The sequence below is a fragment of the Cetorhinus maximus genome, chromosome 25 (assembly GCF_964194155.1).
Source record: "Cetorhinus maximus chromosome 25, sCetMax3.hap1.1, whole genome shotgun sequence".
NCBI classification, from domain to species: Eukaryota; Metazoa; Chordata; class Chondrichthyes; order Lamniformes; family Cetorhinidae; genus Cetorhinus; species Cetorhinus maximus.
The window spans coordinates 44,148,068-44,170,117 of record NC_135903.1 but is presented as its reverse complement, the minus strand read 5'-3'; the positions used below and the strand labels follow the sequence as shown (position 1 = coordinate 44,170,117).

Sequence of the window (22,050 nt, the reverse complement as noted above, 5' to 3'; positions counted from 1 at the left end):
TGTGTGTGTGTGTGTGGTGTATGTAGTGTGTGTGTGGTGTGTGTCTGTGTGTGTGTGTCTGTGTGTGTGTGTCTGTGTGTGTATGTTGTGTGTGTCTGTGTGTGTGTGTGTGTGGTGTATGCAGTGTGTGTGGTGTGTGTGTATGTGTGTGTCTGTGTGTGTGTTGTGTGTGTCTGTGTGTGTGTCTGTGTGTGTATGCCTGTGTGTGTCTGTGTGTGTGTGTGTGTGTGTGTCTGTGTGTGTGTGTCTGTGTGTGTATGTTGTGTGTGTGTGTCTGTGTGTGTCTGTGTGTGTGTGTGGTGTATGTAGTGTGTGTGGTGTGTGTCTGTGTGTGTGTGTCTGTGTGTGTGTGTCTGTGTGTGTGTATGTTGTGTGTATGTGTGTGTGTGTGTGTCTGTGTGTGTATGTCTGTGTCTGTGTCTGTGTGTGTGTGTCTGTGTCTGTGTGTGTGGGTGTATGGGGAAGCGTTGGGGAGTGGGGGTTTTGCTGGCTCAAGCTGATCCAATATAGGAAATGATGTCAAGGTGCAACAGGTATAGTCAGGAGCCAGAAGCTTGTTGTTTAACACAAACTGAAACTGACAAATATTGATTTATTATTCACTCTTGGAACGTGAATGTCTCTGGAAAGCTTAATGATCATCCACCCATGATCTTTAAGCACATGGGGCAGGATGTCCCATGAGGTAATGGGGTCTGGAGTGCAGGATTTGCTTCTTTTCCTTTCCTTCTCTGTGACTCAAAGTGTGGTGCGGCTTGATGGACAGGTTATTGCTATTCTGAACCATCGCTCACTAATGTCAATGCTGCCGCACTTCCAGGAGAGTTTCAGAGTGTCTTTGAAGTATTCTCTTTGCCCTCCCCAGAAGGCTGACCATTTGAGAGTTGAGAAAACTCTCAATTCTCCCCATGGTGGGGGAGATGCTGAACCCTATACACCTGTGTCTAAATCAGTGGCCATTTAATAGCCACCACCAGTGGCATTTTAGGCAGGGTGGGGAGGCCTATGTCAGGCGGTATAAGCCTGGCATCTTTAACTGTGTAGACTGATGTTGGACAAGGGGAGGGGAAGTTCCTTTCCAGGCCCCTGGGCTAATAGGAGGCACCCCTAACCAATGCCATCCCTCCTTTAGCCCTCCCTCCTGGCCTTCTGTACAGGCCCCTCACCCCCTCACACCCCTCGCCAAGATCCCAACTCTAAACTTCATTGTCAGTCTGAGCTCCTCAGCATTGGGGACTGCTTGCAGTCCCAGAAGTGGCCACTGGTCTGGGTGGCGCTGCTGGGACTACAGAGCTGCCGCTCATCCGATTGGCCAGCGGTTTTCGAAGGCAGGACTTCCTCCCAAGAAAGGGATGGAAGTTTCACCTTAAAGCAATTAACACCGCACCCAGTGTTAAAGTGCGGTGGGGCAGCAGGAGAGCTCACTAGCGGGCCACCCTCCCACCCCCCATCCCGCAACATTTTAGCGGGAGTGGGGGGAACTACAGGACCCGTAAAATCCATCCCTCTGTTTCCTGTCACTCAGCCATCCTCAAATCCATGCTGCCACTGTCCTTTTTATTCAGCTTTGCTGACAAGCCTGGTTTGTGGCACTTCAAGTGTCTTTTGGAAGTCATGTGCACGGCATTACGCTGATAAAGCCTTTCGGTTACCTCCCAGGCCCTCTCTGCCATTCAATAAGATCAAGGCTGATCTGATTGTGGCCTCAATTCCACTTTCCTGCCTGCCCCCCATAACCCTTGACTCTCTTGTAGATTAAAATCTAATCATTTAGCCTGTGCTGTTTGCTGAAGAAAAGATTTCCATAAATGAACAATTATCTGAGAGAAGAAATCCCTTCTCATCTCTGTCTTAAATGGAAGATCCCTTATTTTGACACTGACCTCTAGTTCTTGATTCCTCTATGAGGTGAAACATCCTTTTAGCATCTACATGTCAAACCCCCTCAGAATCTCATTTGTTTCAATAAGACCATCTCTCATTCTTCTAAACTCCAATGAGTTTAACTTTTCCTTATAAGACAAACTCTTCATCCCAGGAATCAGCCCAGTGAACCTTCTCTGAACTGTTTCCAATGCAAGTGTATCCCTCTTTAAATAAGACGGCCAAAACTGAACACAGTAGGTGTAGTCCCACCAATATCCTATACAGTTGCAGCAAGACTTCCCCCTTTGCAATAAAGGCCAAAATTCCATTTACCTTACTTGCTGTAGCTGCATACTGAATTTTTCTGATCCATCGACAAGGACATCCAGATCCCTCTGTACTGCAGCATTTTGCAGTCACTCTCTATTTAAATAATATTCTGTTTTTTCATTTTTTCTGTCAAAGTGACAACCTCATATTTTCCCACATTATACTCCATCTGCCAAATGTTTGTCTGCTCAGTTAACCTGTCTGTATCCCTTTGCCGACTTTGTATCCTCCTCACTGCTTGTGTTCCTACATACCTTTGCATCATTAGCAAATAGTCAGTGTTCCCTGAATTAGCCTCCAGGACTCTAACACAACTACACAAACCATCCTCTGGGGGTGGGGGATATTAATGTGAAGAGTTTCCTGTTGCCAATGGTCGTGGGGACTGTTCATGTCAGCGATTTAGGCCTCAGCTGATCAGCTCTTCTGATCATTAAAATTACTGACGGTGTGCCCAAGTTGCCAACATGAAGTTGCTGGAGTTGGATTTTTGCACCAGCAGCCTAGGAGCATGGGATACCCACCCATACCTCTGCAAGTCAATGACACTTCACTCATTCTTTTAATCTATGCCATTTTACTCAGGATGTTAGTCTGAATTGAGGCCCAGTGTTAACTGGTCCACAATTGAGTCCCTTAATCATCCTTAGTAACCTAATCGACTGAGAGTGCTGTGACTCCTTGATGGAACAAGACTTTATGTGGTGACACTCTAATTCCAACAAATAAGAGATTTATTTATTACTCAACATGAAGAATCTCTGACTATGTGTGTGGCTGCACTTACAAATTGGTGCTTGTCCTTAGGGAAAGCTGTTACATCATCCATTAAATCTTCAACTCTGAACTCCAGCCCATCCATTGCAGAGTCTGAATAGACCACAGCATCCTTGACAAAGATACTGACAGCTCGGCACACAAAGGAAGTGAAGAGGTGCATATGAATGTAATTCCTGGTACAATGCAGGCGCCTGTGTGGAGGACAGAAGCACCACATAATCAAACTCAGTCCAATCTTTAAAGACTTTAATATTTAGTTGCAGAGTTACACAATACAAGTGTGCATCTCCTAACCCAACGCCACAGTTTCAGTCTCTGTCTATTTAGAGGGGCACAATCACCAGTAAATGTCTGTCACCTGTGTACAATTAAACACAATTCAAGTCAAGGAATAAAATACAACTACAACATCCAATAATAACTACCTGAGAACAAATATCTCTTGGGCCTCCATATTAACTCCCCCACTCATTGGAAACCAGGCGGATGTTGTCAGATCCCTGGTACTTCTGATATACTGAGAATCACAGAATTGTTATGGTGCAGAAGGAGGCCATTTGGCCCATTGTGTCTGTGCAAGGAACCTGTGCTTTAGTAAAACTGCAAATACACTGAAACTGCAAATACACAAACTGCAAATACATAAACTGCAAATACATAAACTGCAAATACACAAACTGCAAATACATAAACTGCAAATACATAAACTGTAAATACATAAACTGCAAATACATAAACTGCAAATACACTGAAACTGCAAATACACTGAAACTCCTGTACTGGGATCATTGGGTGGTGATTGGGATGCTGTGGTTGGTTATTGGGTGGGTGGGTTGTGGTGGGGTATGAGGTGGTGATTGGGAGGGGTTCTCAGGCGGAGATCATGACAGGGGCTGAGAGGTGTTTGGCAGTGGCCAATGGTTTTAATACAAAGCCAGGAGGAGCAGGATTTGAGAGCCAGATAAATAGTTTTTAGATTTCCCTTTTTGGTGCTGGCCTCCTGGTTGGCTTCCAAATAGCCCGACTCTACAGGGGGGCTATCAGTCAGTCATTAGAAACCTTATTTACCATTGCACGCGGCCTAACACCAGGACATTGATGTCTCTTTGTTTTACTTCCGGTAATATGGCAGGCAGGGTGTTAGACCTCATCCCCCACCAGGACCAAATTGGAGGCTCAGTTTTCCATTTAGTAGACATAGTCCCATTAAATTTCTCCACCTATGAGTTACTTCTGAAGTGCAGTCACTGGTGTTAGATAATGACAATTTTCTTACTTGAAGTAGAGGAGTATAGAGACAGCGCCTAAGAGAGAGATCAGCGAAATGGAGTACCCAACAGTGTATATCAGGTGTAGACGGTCAAACACTTCCTGTGGGGAAATAATCAGACAAACCAACTATCAGCATTCTCGGTCTGAGAGTGTTCCTGAAGGTGCTGCATTTTCAACATTCCAACTCAGCATTAATCACTAACTCTGTGCCAAAGCCCACACTCCCACACAATGTCTGGCTCAAGGACCAGTGATTGGGAACCCGATGGCCGGATAATTTCCAGGTCCCAACCCTGCATTGTGTAGGCATGATTTTCAAATGTAAAGGGCCTAATTGACTGGGGAGAGGGGTGGGGGGTTGGTGAGTTTGGGAGCAGCTTGCCTATGGGCCCTTTGAAAAGGCAAGCGACAGCCATTGCTGGTCTTGCCATTCAATGAGAACATGTTGCAGGAGGGTGCTGATCGGGTTGGTGTTGGCACCTGCGGGCGTTCATGGGTAGCTCCAAAGTTCCCTGATGTCTCTCTTGAGGTGTTGATGGAGGCAGCCACCATGAGGCTAGAATTTCAACTCCTGGCATCCGGGAGAAGAAAGACACCTTAAGAGACCTGAAGGGATTGGATGGGGATCAGCACAGAGATCAGCAGTAGAGGTGTCACACAGATAATGAGTCCAGTGTCAGAAGAGGTTCAATGACCTATTAAGATCTGGGAAGATGAGTGGACATCGGAGTGACAGGGCCTCTAACTCTGTACACAGCAGCAGGCGCACAAGCTGAGTGGACTGAGTGCCCATTGTGCTCTGTAACATTGGCAGAGTGAGTGCTTAGCTACATCGCTGAGATATCAGCCACTTTCAAATATGGAGCACAATTGAACCAGGGTGCATCACTGAGGAGTTCGATAGAGCCAATGTCATGCTGGAATAGGCAAGGGAGGGCAGGCTAATCCTACATCATTCTCTCCTCACCCTGCAGGAATAGTGAGTACACAGCCGGCATGAGATCGGTGATGGTGTGTCTGACCTTCATGACCTGACGCCAATGGAAGAGGTGAGGATTGGTATTGCACAGGTGCAATCACAGCAGACCATTGGTGATGGTGAGACCGGAAGCCATGAAGGGCAGGGTCATCACGTACCAGAGTGCAAATGCCCGAGACCATCTGCCTGGAGAGACACAGCCCCTTACGATACTGGCAATCTGTCCTTTGCAGGTAGCTAACTCTTGGGTGGTATACTCAATGTCTTGGGTAGTGCTGTCTTCTCCTTACAGCCCCTCTCTGTGCTCTTTTGGCCTCCTCCTAACCCCTCCCATTTAACTCCCTCACTTGCCGCTCACCTGTTCACCAGGGTTTCCTCTGCCAACTCTCCTGCCCAAGTGATGCCAACAGCCTGATGCTCCTCTCAAGACTCCTATCTCTCACTGTTGACAAATCCAAGCCTCTCAGTACCAGCAATGGCAGCTCTGGGCCTCTGGTTGTGTGGCCAAGCTTTATTCTTTCTCTTTTAAATAAGGTGACCAGTCTACCCATTATCCGTGTTGGCTTCCCATTGTGTTCACACCAGCTGCGCCCTGACATGTCCCACACACACTGTGTTCCCCATGCTTCCCAACTGAAAATTCAAAACTGCCCCTCAGAGGCCTGTTAATGAGCCATTAGTGAGCTCAACAAGCACTTCATTGAAGTTATGCAGGTTTCAGAATCACCCCTCCTGCACTCCCTCAGAGAATCAGGTTGCATTCCAGAGGCAGTGGGATCCAGTTCCGCCCTTCAGGCACACGATTTTCAAATTGCACCTACAATTATTACCATCTCAACAGGTAATTGAAAATCCAATCCCGGCTCTAATACAGGAGCAATGGGATCTGACTCTGCACTCGAGGACCCACACCATGAACAGAAAATAGAAACCAGGCCCTTCATCAAAGGGGAAAAACTAATGAGTAAATATTGGCTTAATTAGTATATCTTCATTTAGTTAGCAACTCCTGGTTTAATTTATAAACATTGGTTTCATAAGTAACTTTTGGATAATTAAGTTAGTAAAACTTAGGTTGGTTAGTTATTCCTGGATTAGTTAATAAATCCAGTTTAGGTGTGTAAGTGCTGCTTGATAGTGATGTCGATGACACCTTCCATCACTTTGCTGATGATTCGAGTAGAATAATGGGGTAGTAATTGGCTAGATTGTTTTTGCCTTGCTTTTGGAAGACTGGATGCACATAAACAATTTTCTATCTTGTCAGTTTTGTAGCTGCACTGGAGCTGCTTGGCTAAGGGTATGTCTAGTTCTGGAGTCCAGGTTAGGTTGTCAGGGCCCATAGCCTTTGCTGTACCGAGGGCCTTTAGCCATTTCTTGAGTTTGAAATTCAGATAGTAAGTCTTTGTTAGTTGGTAAACCCTTGATTAATTGGTAACTCTTGGTTAAATTAGTAACTTGGTTGTTTTTCTGCTGTCTACCTTTTGGTGCCAGTGGTCAGGCATCAGGAACTTGGTGCACTCGGTGTAGTTTGCCCAGGTTTTGTTACTGCTGGGGACCAACCCCCATTCCCCGTGTACATTGCATTTCCGATAGGCGTGTCCTGTCAGAAGGAAGGCAACATTTAAATTTATTGAGCAGGATTCCACTGGAGAACTTGCAGCAGCACCCATTGATACTGACTCCTCTACCAGCTCGTGGATCCACTGCCTCCCCACAACTGGCACCAGTGTTGGTCACTGGTTCGTGGATGCTCTAAGCTGACTCCACACTGTCCACACATTGACTTCATCCCATCACAGGGCATCAGTCTTTACCTCTGGACCATTAAGCTCCTCCTCATCCTCTGTCTACAACCAGCTTACTTCATTTCTAATCTCTGCCATGTCTGTGGCACCGAAATTCTCTTGAGCCCAAGCCCATTAATTCTTTCTCCCTTTTTCATCCTCCTCTCTTGACTCCATGGAGCTTCCTCTCCTTTTTCCTCCCCTTTCTACCATGCAATCATACCTCCTTTTAATTCTTCCTCTTAGCCTTGCCAATCCCCATCTCAACCCATCATTATTCTCCTGCCATCCTGATCTCCTGCTGCCTTAGAGGCTGAGACTGGGGAATTATTAATGGGAAATAAGGAAATGGCAGACTTTGAACAAGTATTTGTATCTGTCTTCACAGCAGAAGGGGCAAAAGGCATCCCAACAATGGTAGAAAATCAAGAGGCAAAAGGGAGGGAGGAATTTAAAACAATCACTATCACTAGAGAAAAATTAATAGGAAAACTAATAGGACTGAAGGCTGACACATACCCTGGACCTGATGGCCTGCTTTCTAGGGTCTTAAAAGAAGTGGCTGCAGAGATAGATGGTGATAATCTTCCAAAATTTCCTAGATTCTGGAAAGCTCACAGTGGATTGGAAAACATTAAATGTAACTCTTCTGTTCAAGAAAGGAGGAAGACAGAAAACAGGAAACTATAGGCCAGTTAGTCTAACATCTGTCATTGGGAAAATGCTGCAATCCATTACTAAGGAGGTTGTAGCAGGACATTTAGGGAATCATAATACAATCAGGCAGAGTCAGCACGGTTTTATGAAAGGGAAATCATGGTTGACAAATTTATTACAGTTCTTTGAGGATGTAACAAGTAGGGTGGATAAAGGGGAACCAGCAGATATAGTGTATTTGGATTTCCAAAACGCATTTGGTAAGTTCCACATAAAAGTTTACTGCACAAGGTAAGAGCTCATGGTGTTGGGGGTGATGTATTAGCATGAATAGAGGATTGGCTAACTAACAGGAAACAGAGAGTCAGGATAAATCTTCACGACAGCAAACCATAACCAGTGGATTGCCACAGGGGTTAGTGCTGGGGCCTCAATTGTTTACAATTTATATTAATGACTTGGATGAAGGGATATTGTAACCAAATTTGCTTATAATACAAAGATAGGTAGGAAAACAAGTTATGAAGAGGACACAAAGAGTCCACAAAGGGATATAGACAGGTTATTTGAGTGGGCAAAACATTGGTGGATGGAATATAATATGGGAAAATGTGAGGTTGTCCATCTTGGCAGGAAGAATAGAAAAGTAGAATATTATTTAAATAGAGAGAGACTGTAGAATGCTATTATACTTAAAAGATTGATGCCGCATTGACTTAAGAGTTTAACAGATAGAAAACTAAGATCATAAAACAGCAGGTGGGCTTACTTAGCTAAAGAACTGGAGACATAATATCTTCAATCCTTGCAATAATGGTTATCTAGGGAGATGTTTTTGTTTTGAGCGCTAGAGTTAAATTAGTTTAAGAAGCATTCAATAAACTCTGAAAGGTTGTAAAATCTATTTCTTTCTTCAGATCAAAGAATGAATTTTAAATGAGGGTACTTAACCTAAAGATAAAAGCAAAATACTGCGAATGCTGGAAATCTAGAACAAAAATACCTGGAGAAACTCAGCAGGCCTGACAGCATCTGCGGAGAGGGATACAGTTGACGTTTCAAGTCTGTATGACTCTTCATCAGAACTAAGACATATAGAAATGAGATGAAATATAAGCTGGTAGAAGGGGGTGGGACAGGAGAGCTCAATAGGGGCCAGTGATAGGTGGAGGCCAAGAAGAGACTGCCAAAGATGTCATAGACAAAAGGGCAAAGGGGTGTTGACGGTGGTGATATTATCTAAAGGATGTGCTAATGGGGACATTATGGGTAGAAAGCAGGACAAGCTAGTGGCAGATGGCCCTAGTGGGGGTGGGATGGGGGGAAGGGATCAAAATGGGCTAAAAGGTGGAGATGAAACAATAGATTGAAATAAATTTAAAAATAGGAGGGAAAAAAAATATATAGTTATAAAAAAATTATAAATTATTGAAAAAAGGGGGATCGTAAAGGGGGTGGGGATGGAGGAGAGAGTTCATGATCTAAAATTGTTGAACTCAATATTCAGTCCGGAAGGCTGTAAAGTGCCTAGTCGGAAGATGAGGTGCTGTTCCTCCAGTTTGCGTTGAGCTTCACTGCCCACATGTTCATCCTTGGCTTGCTGCAATGATCCAGTGAAGCTCAACGCAAACTGGAGGAACAGCACCTCATCACCCGACTAGGCACTTTACAGCCTTCCGGACTTAACACTGAGTTCAACAACTTCAGATCATGAACTCTCTCCTCCATCCCCACCCCCTTTACGATCCCCCTTTTTCCAATAATTTATCATTTTTTTATAACTATTTTTTTCTTTTCCCTCCTATTTTTAAATTTATTTCGATCTATTATTTCATCTCCACCTTTTAGCCCATTTTGATCCCTTCCCCCCACCCAACCCCCACTAGGGCCATCTGCCACTAGCTTGTCCTGCTTGCTTCCCTTAACGTCCCCATTAGCACATCCTTTAGATAATATCACCACCGTCAACACCCCTTTGTCCTTTTGTCTATGACATCTTTGGCAGTCTCTTCTTGGCCTCCACCTATCACTGGCCCCTATTGAGCTCTCCTGTCCCACCCCCTTCTACCAGCTTATATTTCATCTCATTTCTATATGTCTTAGTTCTGATGAAGAGTCATACAGACTTGAAACGTCAACTGTATCCCTCTCCGCAGATGCTGTCAGGCCTGCTGAGTTTTTCCAGGTAGTTTTGTTTTTGTACTTAACCTATAGGTCTGTTCGAGGACATCCCAGAGCATGCCAAGTATTCATGGAAATCAGTGGAGCTTAGGGAGATTCTCTGGTTTCAATTTATTGGGCTGTTTGCTGGGAGTGTTGTTTAGTTGCACCTGGACATAGGGTGTGCAGTTTGCAGCTCACTGAGAGAAGATAGCCAAAGTGAATGACAATTAGTTATACCTGCACTGTAAGCAGAGAAAAAGCTAACTTCATCATTCACCACATGGAATGTGGGTGAGGTTTAATTACAATTTGAACTTTGTGAGAGAACAGAAGCTAGAAGATTGTACTGTTTGAAACTAGTGGAAAAATCTGCAGTGGTTCTGAGTCTTATAACAACAGATTAGCTTGGGAGTATTGAGAAGGCACCCAACACAAAGGACTGTAGTATCTACAGTCAAGAACTGGTAAATAAAAGTCTTATCTCTGAGGAAAGTTGGAACTGAAGAGAATTAAGAGTCATCGCTACTGAAGTAAATACTTTAAGATTGATGTGTCTTATAAGGAACAGGCTCGGGGGAAATAATCTGACTGCGTAACATATTTATAACTTGTAGTGTTAAGACTGTTTGTTTTGTTTAATTCTTGTGTGGACTATAAAGTCTGTTTTCGTTTAAAAAGTGTGAAATCTTGTGGTGTATTTCTATTGGTTAAAATGAGGTGTTCAGATTTCTCATTAAATGTTTAATGTTTAACAGGATTGTAACACTTGCTACAACTGAATAGGGCATTGATGAGACCACACCTATAGTATTGTATGCAGTTTTGGTCTCCTGACTTAAGGAGGGATATACTTGCATTGGAAACAGTTGAGAGAAGTTTCACGGAGCTGATTCCTGGGGTGAAAGGGTTGTCTAATGAGGAAAGGTTGAGCAGGTTGGGCCTGTATTCATTAGAGTTTAGAATAATGAGAGGTGATCTTATTGAAACATATAAGATTTGGAGTGGGCTTGACAGTGTAAATGCTGAGAGGATGCTTCCCCTTGTGGGGAATCTAGAACTGGGGACACAGTTTAAAATAGGTGATACCCCAATTAAATCTTAAATGAGGAGAGCTTTTTTTCTCTTGGAGGGTTGGTAGCATTTGGAATTCTCTTCTAGTGAGAACAGTGGAGGCTGAGTCATTGAATTTATTCAAGACTGAGTTAGATAGATTTTTGATTAACAAGGGAGTTAAGGTTATGAGAGAGGCAGGAAAGTGGAGTCAAGGCCACTATCAGATCAGCCAGGATCTTACTGAGTGACGGAGCAGGCTCGAGGGGCCGAGTGGCCTACTCCTGCTCCTAGTTCTTATGTTCTTATTCCAGGTTTGGTTTTTCCTTGAATAAGTCCACAGCCTCCCTCTCTGTCTCTTTGGTATTCTCCAAAGAGTCCATCAAGGCACTTGTCATTGTCACTCACAGACAGCACTTTAATTGCCTCATCTTCCACTCCCGGCTCACCCACTGGAATTCATTCATTACCCTCTTTGTAGTCTTGCCATCTAAACCAATGCATGTTGCCATGGAGTTTGCTGGAACATCAATGATCACTGTCTCATTCTACATTTCCCTTAGAGAGTCCATCAAGAGAGTCCTCCACCCTCCAGAAACTTCAGCTCATCCAAAACATTGTTTTCAAATCCTATCCTGAACCATTCAGCTATCACCCCTGCACTTGCTGCCCAACCCTGGCTTCCAAAGCTTAATGCCTTAAGTTAAAATTCTCATTATGTTTAAATCATTTCATGAACTTGCCCCTCCCTCTCTCTGTAATCTCCTCCAGCCCTGCAAAACTCATCAAGCTACACGCTTCTCCAATTCTGCCCTCCTGTGCGACCCCATTCCTTTGCTCACAGTCAGTGTGACAGAGAACATAGTTACAGGCAGTGTGAGCAACTCAAACGTGAGCAGTTACCTCTGTGGTTAAAATCATAAACGTATTCCGGACAGGGGACTGAGACACTTTTATTGGGGCTTCCCACAGGCCAGCACACGATACCATCCCACTCCGGTCTGCAACTTACTCCTGCACAAACACAAAAGCACCAAACAATATATAACATATCAGCTAGTCACAGACTAATCAATGATCAAGCTCAAAGTGAAATCAGCCAGAGGGGTAGAGGAAGCCTCAGCCATTGTGGAGGGAGCACCTAGAGCCTGCGACGAATGCTGGGAATCATAGAGCTGTAAGTTGACCAATCTTATAGCACAAGCACTCAACAGCCTGAGGCTCCATGCACCAGCCCACATTCCTGTACACTGTCTTAATAGTTGCACTTCCAACACCCCAATTCACAGACTCTCCCTTGTGAACCATCTCCTCAACTCACAGGCCCTCCCTCCCCTGGACTTTCCCTCCTGAAACACCTCCCCAGTATCAACGCTACTCTGTAAAAAGCAGTCCAGTTGATCAGCAGTCCAACCTGGATGGGAGGGTGGGGGAGGGAGTGGGGGTGGGGGTGGGGGTGGGGTAGGGGGTGGGGGGGTGAGGGGGTGGGAATGGGGGTGGTGGGGTAGTGGGGTGGGGGTGTGGGGGATGTGGGGTGGGGGGTTGGGGGGGTTTGGGGTGGTGGGGGGGTGAGGGTGGGGTTGGGGAGGGTGGAGGGGTGGGGGTGGGGATGGGGGGAGGTGGGGGTGGGGATGGGGGGAGGTGGGGGTGGGGTGGGGGGGGTGGGGATGGGGGGAGGTGGTGGTGGGGGTAGGGATGGGGGGAGGGGTGGGGGTGGGGGGGATGTGGTGGGGGTGGGGGGGATGTGGGGGTGTGGGGAAGGGGGTGGGGTGCGAGCAGGGGACTTTGTGCATGTGTGTAGCCGGGCACAGGAAAAGCTCCCTGAGGCACGGAGCTGCTTCAGAGAGATGAAGATTTTAAGAATTAAAAATAAAGAATTTTAAATTGTTAAAAAATATGTACCTTCACGTGACTCTGTCACATGAGCAGGGACATGTTATTAATGAAATGCTAAAATTTTTATTTAATTTTTAATTCCTGTTGGAAACCCCACCCGCCCGTGGATGAGGTTTCCTAAAATATCCAAAGGCCGCTTGGCCCTTTCGCCTGCCTGTCGACTGTGAGGTTGGACGGGCAGCGAAAAATTTAATTCAATTTGAGCTTTAATGGCCTTAACAGGCCTGTTAATTGTCGGCAGGTGTGTTACCGACTCCCTGTGTGTGTCTGTCGACCAAATATCACGCGTCATTTTACACTCATTCGGGTTAGACACACGCCCGCAGAAAATTCTGGCCATAAAGTTTGGCACAACAATAAACTCAAATTTCAAAATAAAACTGAGGTATGAAAAGAAACACTTTGCTGAGCAGAAAGATTGCGTAATAACAGAGTGTGTGTGTTTGTGTGTGTGTGTGTATATGGCTCACTCCCAGTCTCAGGGTGTTCAATCCCTCTCACCCACTGTCAGAGTGGATGTTGAGTGTGTATAGGTGAGGATGAATGAGAACTCTGATATTGGGAGTGAGACAGACTTACACAGACACTCTGCACCTGCACATACACTCCCCTCACACACTCCCTCTCCTGTCTCACATCCCCCGCTCTCTCTCACACCACCCAACACACACTCTCACCCCCCCCAAAACTCTCTCACACCCCCTACACTCTATCACACCACCCCCCACAAGTGCTCACCTTCCCCCTCACACTCTCAACTCCCCCACACTCTCTTTCAATCCCCCCTCACACTCTCTCAATATGACCCCCACACTCTCTCTCAACCACCCCCCCCGCTCTCTCACAACCCCCACATGTGCTTACCCTCCCCACTCACACTCTCTCTCAATTATCCTCTCACACTATCTCTCAACTCCCCCCACACTCTTGCACACCCCTCCACACACACTCATCCTCCTCCCTCACGCTCTCTCAGCCCCACTTAAGCTCATTCTCAACTCCCCCACACTCTCTCAACCACCCGCACTCTCTCTCAGCCCCTCAACACTCTCTCTCAACCCCACCCCACACTCTCTCTCAACCCCCCACATTCTCTATCAACCCCCCACACTCTCTCTCAACTCCCCTCCAACACTCTCTCAACCCCACCCCGCACTCTCTCTCAACCCCACCCCACACTCTCTCTCAACCCCACCCCACACTCTCTCTCAACCCCCCACATTCTCTATCAACCCCCCCACACTCTCTCTCAACTCCCCACACTCTCTCTCAACTCCCCTCCAACACTCTCTCAACTCCTTCCCACACTCTCTCTCACCCCCTCTCACACTCTCTTCCTCACACAGTCTTGAGTCACTCACTTTCTCGGACACCATTGGCCACTACTACTGCTGCCTCGAGTTCTGCCTCAGCCCACCTGGGCCCCCTTCGAACGTGCCTGAGCCCCCATCCAGGCTGCCTAGGCCTCGCACCAGGCTACCTGGGCCCCGCTACCTGGGCCCTGCTCCCTGGCACCTCTACTCCCTGAGCCTCGCTCTCCAGCACCTCCACTGCCTGGGTCCTGTTCTGGATGCCTGAATCCCACTCTAGCAGATGCTTGGCCCTGCTTCTCGGAACCTCTGCTCCTTTATCCATGCTCTCCGGTGCATCCACTCTCTTGCCCACACTCCCCAGCACCTCCACTCCCTAGTCCACACTCCTCGAAACCTCTGTTCCCTGGGCCATGGTCCCTAGGCCCTGAACTCACCGCTGCTCATTGCTCCTGCAATCACTGATTCGTTCTCTCTCACATTTGCTGCTGGTAAGTTCACTAGTGAGCCTATCAGCAGCAAATGCAGGAACGAAACAGCCTGTGATTGGAGGAGCAGCTCCATGCAGAATCTTCCATTCAAACTTACCTGTTTAACAGGCACTTTGAAAACTCGGTCCAGGGGCCACATAGAGGGGCTTTGGGGGGCAACTTTGGCCTGCGGGCCATACGTTGGACAATCCTGATCTAGAAAGACAAGGGCAGCAGCTGATGATAGTTGGAACCTTCAGCTCCAAGTATCGCCGTTCCTTCACTGTCGCTGGGTCAAAATCCTGGAACTCCCTCCCTAGCAGCACAGTGGGTGTACCTACACCGCATGGACTGCAGCGGTTCCAGAAGGCAGCTCACCACCACCTTCTCAAGGGGCAATAAATGCTGGCCAAGAGTACAAAAAAAATTACAAAGCAGGTTCCATCACTCCTAATTCGTTGGTTTCCCTCTTCAATCAATGTTACCTTTAAAGCCCTATTCCTTAACCATATCAACAAGCCTCTGGTGCAGTGCCTTATCATTATCAGTATCTTCTGCTTATACAAAACATCCATCATATCTCCCTCGAAACATCTGTATTAAATTTGTCAGACCTGACCTGCCATTCATAAATCTATGTTTCTCATCTTTTATCAATCCATATCTTTCTGCAGGAATATTTTATTCTCTATTGAGGCTGCTTGAAGGTTTGCCACTATTCATGTCTGGTTCACTGGTCTACAGCTACCTGCTTTATCTTTTTTGAACAGAGATCCTACACTCATACAACTTCCACATCTTTAAAGGATTATGATCAAAGTTTCTCCTTGGGCTTTTCAGCATTTTCGGATGCGAGTAAACCCAGGGTCTTCTCCACTCTGATTGCTGCAATGTCTTCAGTACAAAACCCTTATCTGCAATTCTCTTGACTGCTCCACCATCACAGCTTACACCTTTTCACTGTGATAACTGAGGCAGCCTCCTCACTCAATGTTACCATCATTGTCCATGTTTCTGCTGATTCCCTTCTGCATCGCTAATCGACTTTCCCTTTCCTCGCTCCTCACTTCTTGAGTTTACAAAATCTCTTCCCCATGGGTAGAACTTATCACCCTGTGGGTGGGCACACACCCATCCCGAACGGGAGTGAAATAGTGCACGATGAGGTCGGGCGAGCGTCCCGACATCACCGCGCACTCTCACCAGCTTTTGGTTGGCAGACGCCTGCCGATAGTTAACAGGCTTATTAAGGCCTTTAAGTAATGAATTAATTATTGCTGCCCACTCAACTATTTGCTTGGCGGGCGGGCGAATAGACCAGGCAGCCTTTGCATTTTTAACAAAACCTCATCCATGGGCAGGAAAAGGCTTCCAGTGCTTACTAAAAAAATAAATAAATATTTTTGAATATCCTTTTCCACCAGCCTCTCTTCATGTTACTGAGTCACATGTGGGGACATGGTCATCTCATGTGGTAAAAGTTTAATTTTGTATTTAAAATCGGTCAGCTCCCTGAGGCAGCTCTGTACCTTCAGGGAGCTGCCAGTGTGCACACTCCCCCCCCACGCAGGCGCCCACCCTCAGCACTCGTGCCCCTCCTGCCCCCACTCCAGCAGCACGTGTTTCACACTGGCTCACTGTTAGATGGTCAGCCAGTGTGAAATCGCGGCCGGAGCTCGATCGTGGTTGGTGGTCAGCTCCGCGGCCGCTCACTGGCCTGACCAAGGAGGGAAACATTCTGGCCTATCTCTCTTCTGCTCAGTGCCGATCTTTCATCATATTTCCTCAGCCTTTCTAAACAGCTTCTTTTCCCATTCTGTATTTTCCATATTCTGCTACTTTCTTTTATTATTAACAGGAGATTTATTAAAAATCCTCCTCTTTGACTCTGATTTTCACTTCTCCAACTTATTTAATTAACTCACTGCCTTCCTCCCTTGTGGAATGGATCTAGTCTGCATCACCTTCATCTCCTGTCTGAAAATTTACCACAGTTCGTCCATGGTTTTATTTGATGGTTTTTCTTTCTGGTTAATCCGGTCTAGATCTCTTTTTACCCTATTTGACTGTTTTTCCCTCGGTTTGAACACTAGTTTTTATCTGTATTTTACCTGCTTCCTGAGTTGGTCTTGTTTTCAGATTCTTTTCACAATTTCTCTTTGCCTCAAACAACAGATAAATCTGCTCCTCTTTCGTGATGACATCATCAGCATCAACCTGTCAGTAACAAGAAACAAGAAACACCATCAATCAAGCAAATTTCACACAGTCCCACTGACCTTTTGCTGTAGTAATGTTGACTGAGAGATAAATATTGGCCAGGACACTAGGAAAACTCCCCTGTTATTCTTCCAATGGTGCTATGGGGTCCTTGACATCTACCTGAGGGGGCACACAGGGCCTCTGCACTCAATACTGTGTTACCATCCTATTAAGGACCATTAATGTTTGAAGAAATCCAAACACCCAGTAACTAACTGACAGAATTACGCCACAAGATTCGCATTTTTAAACAAAAAGAAACTTTAGTCTGTACAAATCGAAATTAAACAAAGCACACACTATTAACTTTACACTATAGTTTATAGCTACATATGTTATGAACTCACTTCTACCTTTTACTTGCCCCCACAAGAGTTCCCTTGTCTTGTGAAATCTTGAAAGCTCATTCACTTTTTCTGGGACCCAACCCAAAGGTCTGCCACAGCCCTCCGGAATTCACTTTAGTTCTCCCCATTGTTCCAGATATCCTCCGAGGTAAGGTTCTATGTGGGTCCTTCCATTTGCTTTTCTTCACAGGCCTCATGATTGTAGATGACCCAGCTCCCTTGCTTGGGTTGTTGGCTTCCCACAGCTTTCCAAACTAACTCTGCTGATTGCGTTCTATCACAAGGCTCTGTGAGCACCGCTGGTTACCTCCAGTAGCTGCAGCTTGAGCAACCCTTCCCGCTGCTTTTTCCTCATGAAATCCCAATTGAGATAGAGCCGCACCCATATTCCATGCAGCAAGTGGGGAAGTTAGTGTTTTCTCTGCCTGAAGAGTAGGCCTAACTGACCATCACCACCTGTGGGGCTCTCTCAATCTGGTGAGATACAGTCTATACCAAAGTAAAACTGCAACAGCCTCTGACTGTCCCCCAAACAAAACAGCTTGCTTCTGTCAACAAACATACACAGATCCATTAAACAAAGGAATCTTCCAGCCAAAGCTCCACCTGGAATCAATATCTCTATTGCAAAGTGGCATGCTTTGGGAAGGTTCAAACAGAAAGATAAATCAATTATTTTATCTCCAACGCCACTCTTTGATCCTTTCACCTTGTAGTAATTGTAGTTTTGGGAAATGTAGGACTGTAGCTTAAGAATAATCATGTGTTGTGAGATCACATGATCTGTGTAAACCAATGTGTTCCCCGCGCTGGGGAACCTCTACAGGGGGTTCTCCTTTAGTTATGGGGTTAGATGCACACGTGTAGTTGCTGCTGTCTTGTAAATAAAGTTAAATGTTTCCACCAAGAAAAGTTGTCTGAAGGTCAATTCTATAACAAACTGGCGACAAAGATAAATCAGATTCAGTGCTGTGCCTTGCACAGTGATTGTGAGTATCTAAGTTCATTAAAAAAAAGATGTTCCAATGTCACAGTTTGGCAGAATTGATCCCTTTGAGCCAGTCACAGAGGACTGGTCTCAATTTATAGAACATCTTACATTCTTCTTTCAAGTAAATGAAATCACGGGAAGGAAAAGAGGAGAGCGATTCTCCTGAGTATTTGTGGGACCAAGGCCTACAGTTTAATTCGAAGCTTGATGGCCCCCAGTGCCCCAGGTTCAAAGGCTTTCAGTGAATTAGTAGACATCATTCAGGGACATTTTCAACCCAAGCCCTCAGTCACAATGCAGAGGTTCAGGTTCAATTTACTCTCTGCTGGTTGGAGTCATGCCTAGCATAAAGGATGTGGTTGTTGGAGGTCAGTCATCTCAGCTCCAGGACATCACTGCAGGAGTTCCTCAGGGTAGTGTCCTAGGACCAACCATCTTCAGCTGCTTCATCAATGACCTTCCTTCCATCATAAGGTCAGAAGTGGGGATGTTCGCTGATGATTGCACAACGTTCAGCACCATTCGTGGCTCCTCAGATACTGAAGTAGCCCATGCCCAAATACAGAAAAACCTGGACAATATCCAGGCTTGGGCTGATAAGTGGCAAGTAACATTTGCGCCACACAAGTGCCAGGCAATGACCATCTCCAACAACAGAGAATCCAACCATCGCCCCTTGATGTTCAATGGCATTACCATCACTGAATCCCCTATTATCAACATCCTGAGAGTTACCATTGACCAGAAACTGAACTGGATTAGCCATATACATACTGTGGCTACAAGGGCAGGTCAGAGGCTAGGAATCCTGTGACGAGTAACTCACCTCCTGACTCCCCAAAGCTTGTCCACCATCGACAAGGTACAAGTCAGGAGTGTGATAGAATACTCCCCACTTGCCTGGATGAGTGCAGCTCCCACAACAGTCAAGAAGCTTGACACCATCCAGGACAAAGCAGCCCGCTTGATTGGCACCACATCCACAAACATTCACTCACTCCACCACTGATGCACAGTAGCAGCAGTGTGTTCCGTCTACAAGATGCACTGCAGGAATTCACCAAGGCTCCTTAGACAGCACCTTCCAAGCCCACAACCACTACCATCTGGAAGGACAAAGGCAGCAGAAAAATGGGAACACCACCTGGAAGTTCCCCTCCAAGTCACTCACCACCCTGACTTGGAAATATATCGCCGTTCCTTCAGTGTCACTGGGTCAAAATCCTGGAACTCCCTCCCTAACTGCACTGTGGGTGTACCTACACCATATGGACTGCAGAGGTTCAAGAAGGCAGCTCACCACCACCTTCTCAAGGGCAACTAAGGATGGGCAATGAATGTTGGCCCAGCCAGCGAAGCCCACATCCTGTGAATGAATTAAAAAAAAAATAGAGCCCTGGCGGAGACAATTGCTACCCACGTGGCAAAATTAAAACAACTAACGGAATATTGTGATTTTGGTGAAACCCTGAATGACATGCTCAGGGATCATTTAGTATGTGGCGAGCAGGAAGACACTATTCAGTGAAGGTTGCTGGTTGAAGTGAATCTCGTTTTTAAGAAAGCATTAGAAATAGCGCTGGTAATGGAAAGCGTTGTAAGGGATTTACAAGCAATTCAAGGGGCGCAAAATGGCGCCGTGCTCCTATGTCAGCCAAAAGTGGCCTGAATAGCCGGGACTCTGCCACAAGCGGGAAACAGCCCCCACTAACCGAAAAATGAGAGGGGACAGCTTAGCAACTAAATCGAAAAATAACTTTCATCAACATGGAAACAATCAATCTTCTGGCGACTGGCAATTTAAGAAAATAGAATATAATTTTTATCACAGGAGTGGATACATAATGAGACAGTGCAAAGCGAGATTTAAACAACAAACAACAAACCAAGCCCAATGAAGTCTGTAGTGCAGAAGAGCCGGAAACAACCAATTCTGACATTTATTCATTATTCAGCATGTAGGCTGGGAAGATAGAGCCAATTATTGTCACAGTGCAAGTGAATGGTAAGCCATTAAAAATAGAAGTGGAAATGGGAGCTTCTACCACTGTAGTAGGAAAACACTCTTTCAAACATTTAAATAAAGGTAATCAATAATTAAATTTGGAACAAACATCTGCGAAGTTGAAAACGCACACAGGCGAAGAAATACATGTAAATGTATCACCAGAGTAACAGTTCATCAATGACACCAGTCGGCACAGCTACCAGTGATGGTGGTGAAAGGTGAAGGGCCAAGCCTTCTAGGTCATGATTGGCTGAAGGAGATTAAATTAAACTGGTTCAAAATCTTCCAGTTGTGAACGGGTGGACTACCAGAGGATGAACTGGGAAAAATCCAAGGCCTACAGGCCAAGATTTACGCGAACCCAGAAGCAACTCCTCACTTCTTGAAAGCGAGATGGTGCCAAACGCCCTGAGAGAGAAGGGTGATGCTGAGCTGAACCGGCTAGAGAGGCTGGGTGGCATAAAAGCGGTTCAGTTCTCAAAGTGGGCAGCACCCATTGTCCCTGCCCTTAAACCAGACCAGACCGTCTGGATCTGTGGGGACTATAAACTAACGGTCAACTGAGCTGCAAAACTGGACAGGTGCCCTTTTCCCAAGATTGGCCAATGTATACAAAGCTTGACATGAGTCACACATATCAGCAACTGGAGCTGGATGACGCCTCCCAGGAATTTGTAACCATCAATACCCACAAAGGGTTATACCAATATACACACCTGCCCTTCGGTGTTTCCTCAAAATGTGCCATTTTTCAGAGGATGATGGAGAGTTTAATACAGGGACTAGCTCAGGTTGTGATCTACCTGGACCATGTACTGATAGCTGGATTCACAGAAAAGGAACACTTGGCTAACCTAGAGGAAGTCCTGAAACGATTTTTAGAAGCAGGAGTGTGTCTGAAGAAGGAAAAATGCACTTTTCAAGCAAATTAAGTCATTTATTGGGGCCACCAGGTAGATGCCCAAGGGTTACACCCAGTTGAAGGGAAAGTTAAAGCAATAAGAGAGGCACCTGCACACAAGAACACCACTCTGAGCAAACTGAAGAACCAGTTGGCAGAGAAGATGCAGCAATGTTCAAGTTTCCAGGAGGAAGCCAAAGACACAATGAGGAGACAGGAGAGCTGAAGGATCAACTAAATGAAACTAAAGAGGCTTTGAAGGCAAAAGTCGTAGAACTTTCCAAGATGTGAGTAGATAATGAAATCATGGGGAGCTCAACTACTGAACTAAGACAAGTTGAGATTTCACCTGAGAGAAATCTGGCCGGCAGTGAAGTCAAAAAGAAGGCGGAGACTAAACTCCGTGGTAAAAAGAAGACACATAGAGAGAGGATGCAGAGTTACTGATAAGGCATCATCTTTGGACAAGATTAAGCCTGGTACTTCCCAATTGAAGGGGAAGTTGGAGAAAAGTCAAGGGAACCAAAATGCAACTCATGATTTGTATAGTCGTGAGTGACAGTTTACTGTTGGAGAAGTGTATATGTAAGGAATTTAGGTGGAGAACCGAAGTGGTTACCTGGCAAAGTCAGCTCTGTGACCAGACTATTGTCGTACCACGTGGAAGTGGATGGCTGGATCACCTGTAAGCATGTGGATCATTTAAGAAGAAGGGAGATACCCCAACAAAATGATGTTCCACCTGTAACCATTGCTGAACCTGTGCTTCCTGCTGAAGTTGATCAACCAAGGACAGACATGCCCAATGTCTCTGTCGGAGTGGAAGACATTGAACTGCCTGTGCCTAATGAGGTACCTAATGTTAATACAAAAGAATTGGAAGCCGTGGAGCTGTGACATTCCACACACATTACTTAAATGGGAAGAGACTGCAGAATGCAGAATGCTGCAGTACAGTGGGATCCAGGTGTCCTTGTACGT

The 22,050-nt window shown here is 45.8% G+C and overlaps 1 protein-coding gene across 1 annotated transcript in view; it reads right to left on the bottom strand.

Annotated features, from left to right (window-relative positions):
* The window catches only part of LOC144667704 (parathyroid hormone/parathyroid hormone-related peptide receptor-like), a 105,330-nt gene that overhangs the window by 58,866 nt on the left and 24,414 nt on the right, over positions 1–22,050 (bottom strand). Inside the window, exons 4-8 of the mRNA XM_078529158.1 lie at positions 16,672–16,777; positions 11,788–11,898; positions 6,709–6,830; positions 4,253–4,347; positions 2,984–3,167 (exon numbers count right to left, since the gene is read on the bottom strand). Of these exons, the coding sequence (XP_078385284.1) occupies positions 2,984–3,167; positions 4,253–4,347; positions 6,709–6,830; positions 11,788–11,898; positions 16,672–16,777 (618 nt within the window). The remainder of the gene's footprint in view (positions 1–2,983; positions 3,168–4,252; positions 4,348–6,708; positions 6,831–11,787; positions 11,899–16,671; positions 16,778–22,050) is intronic.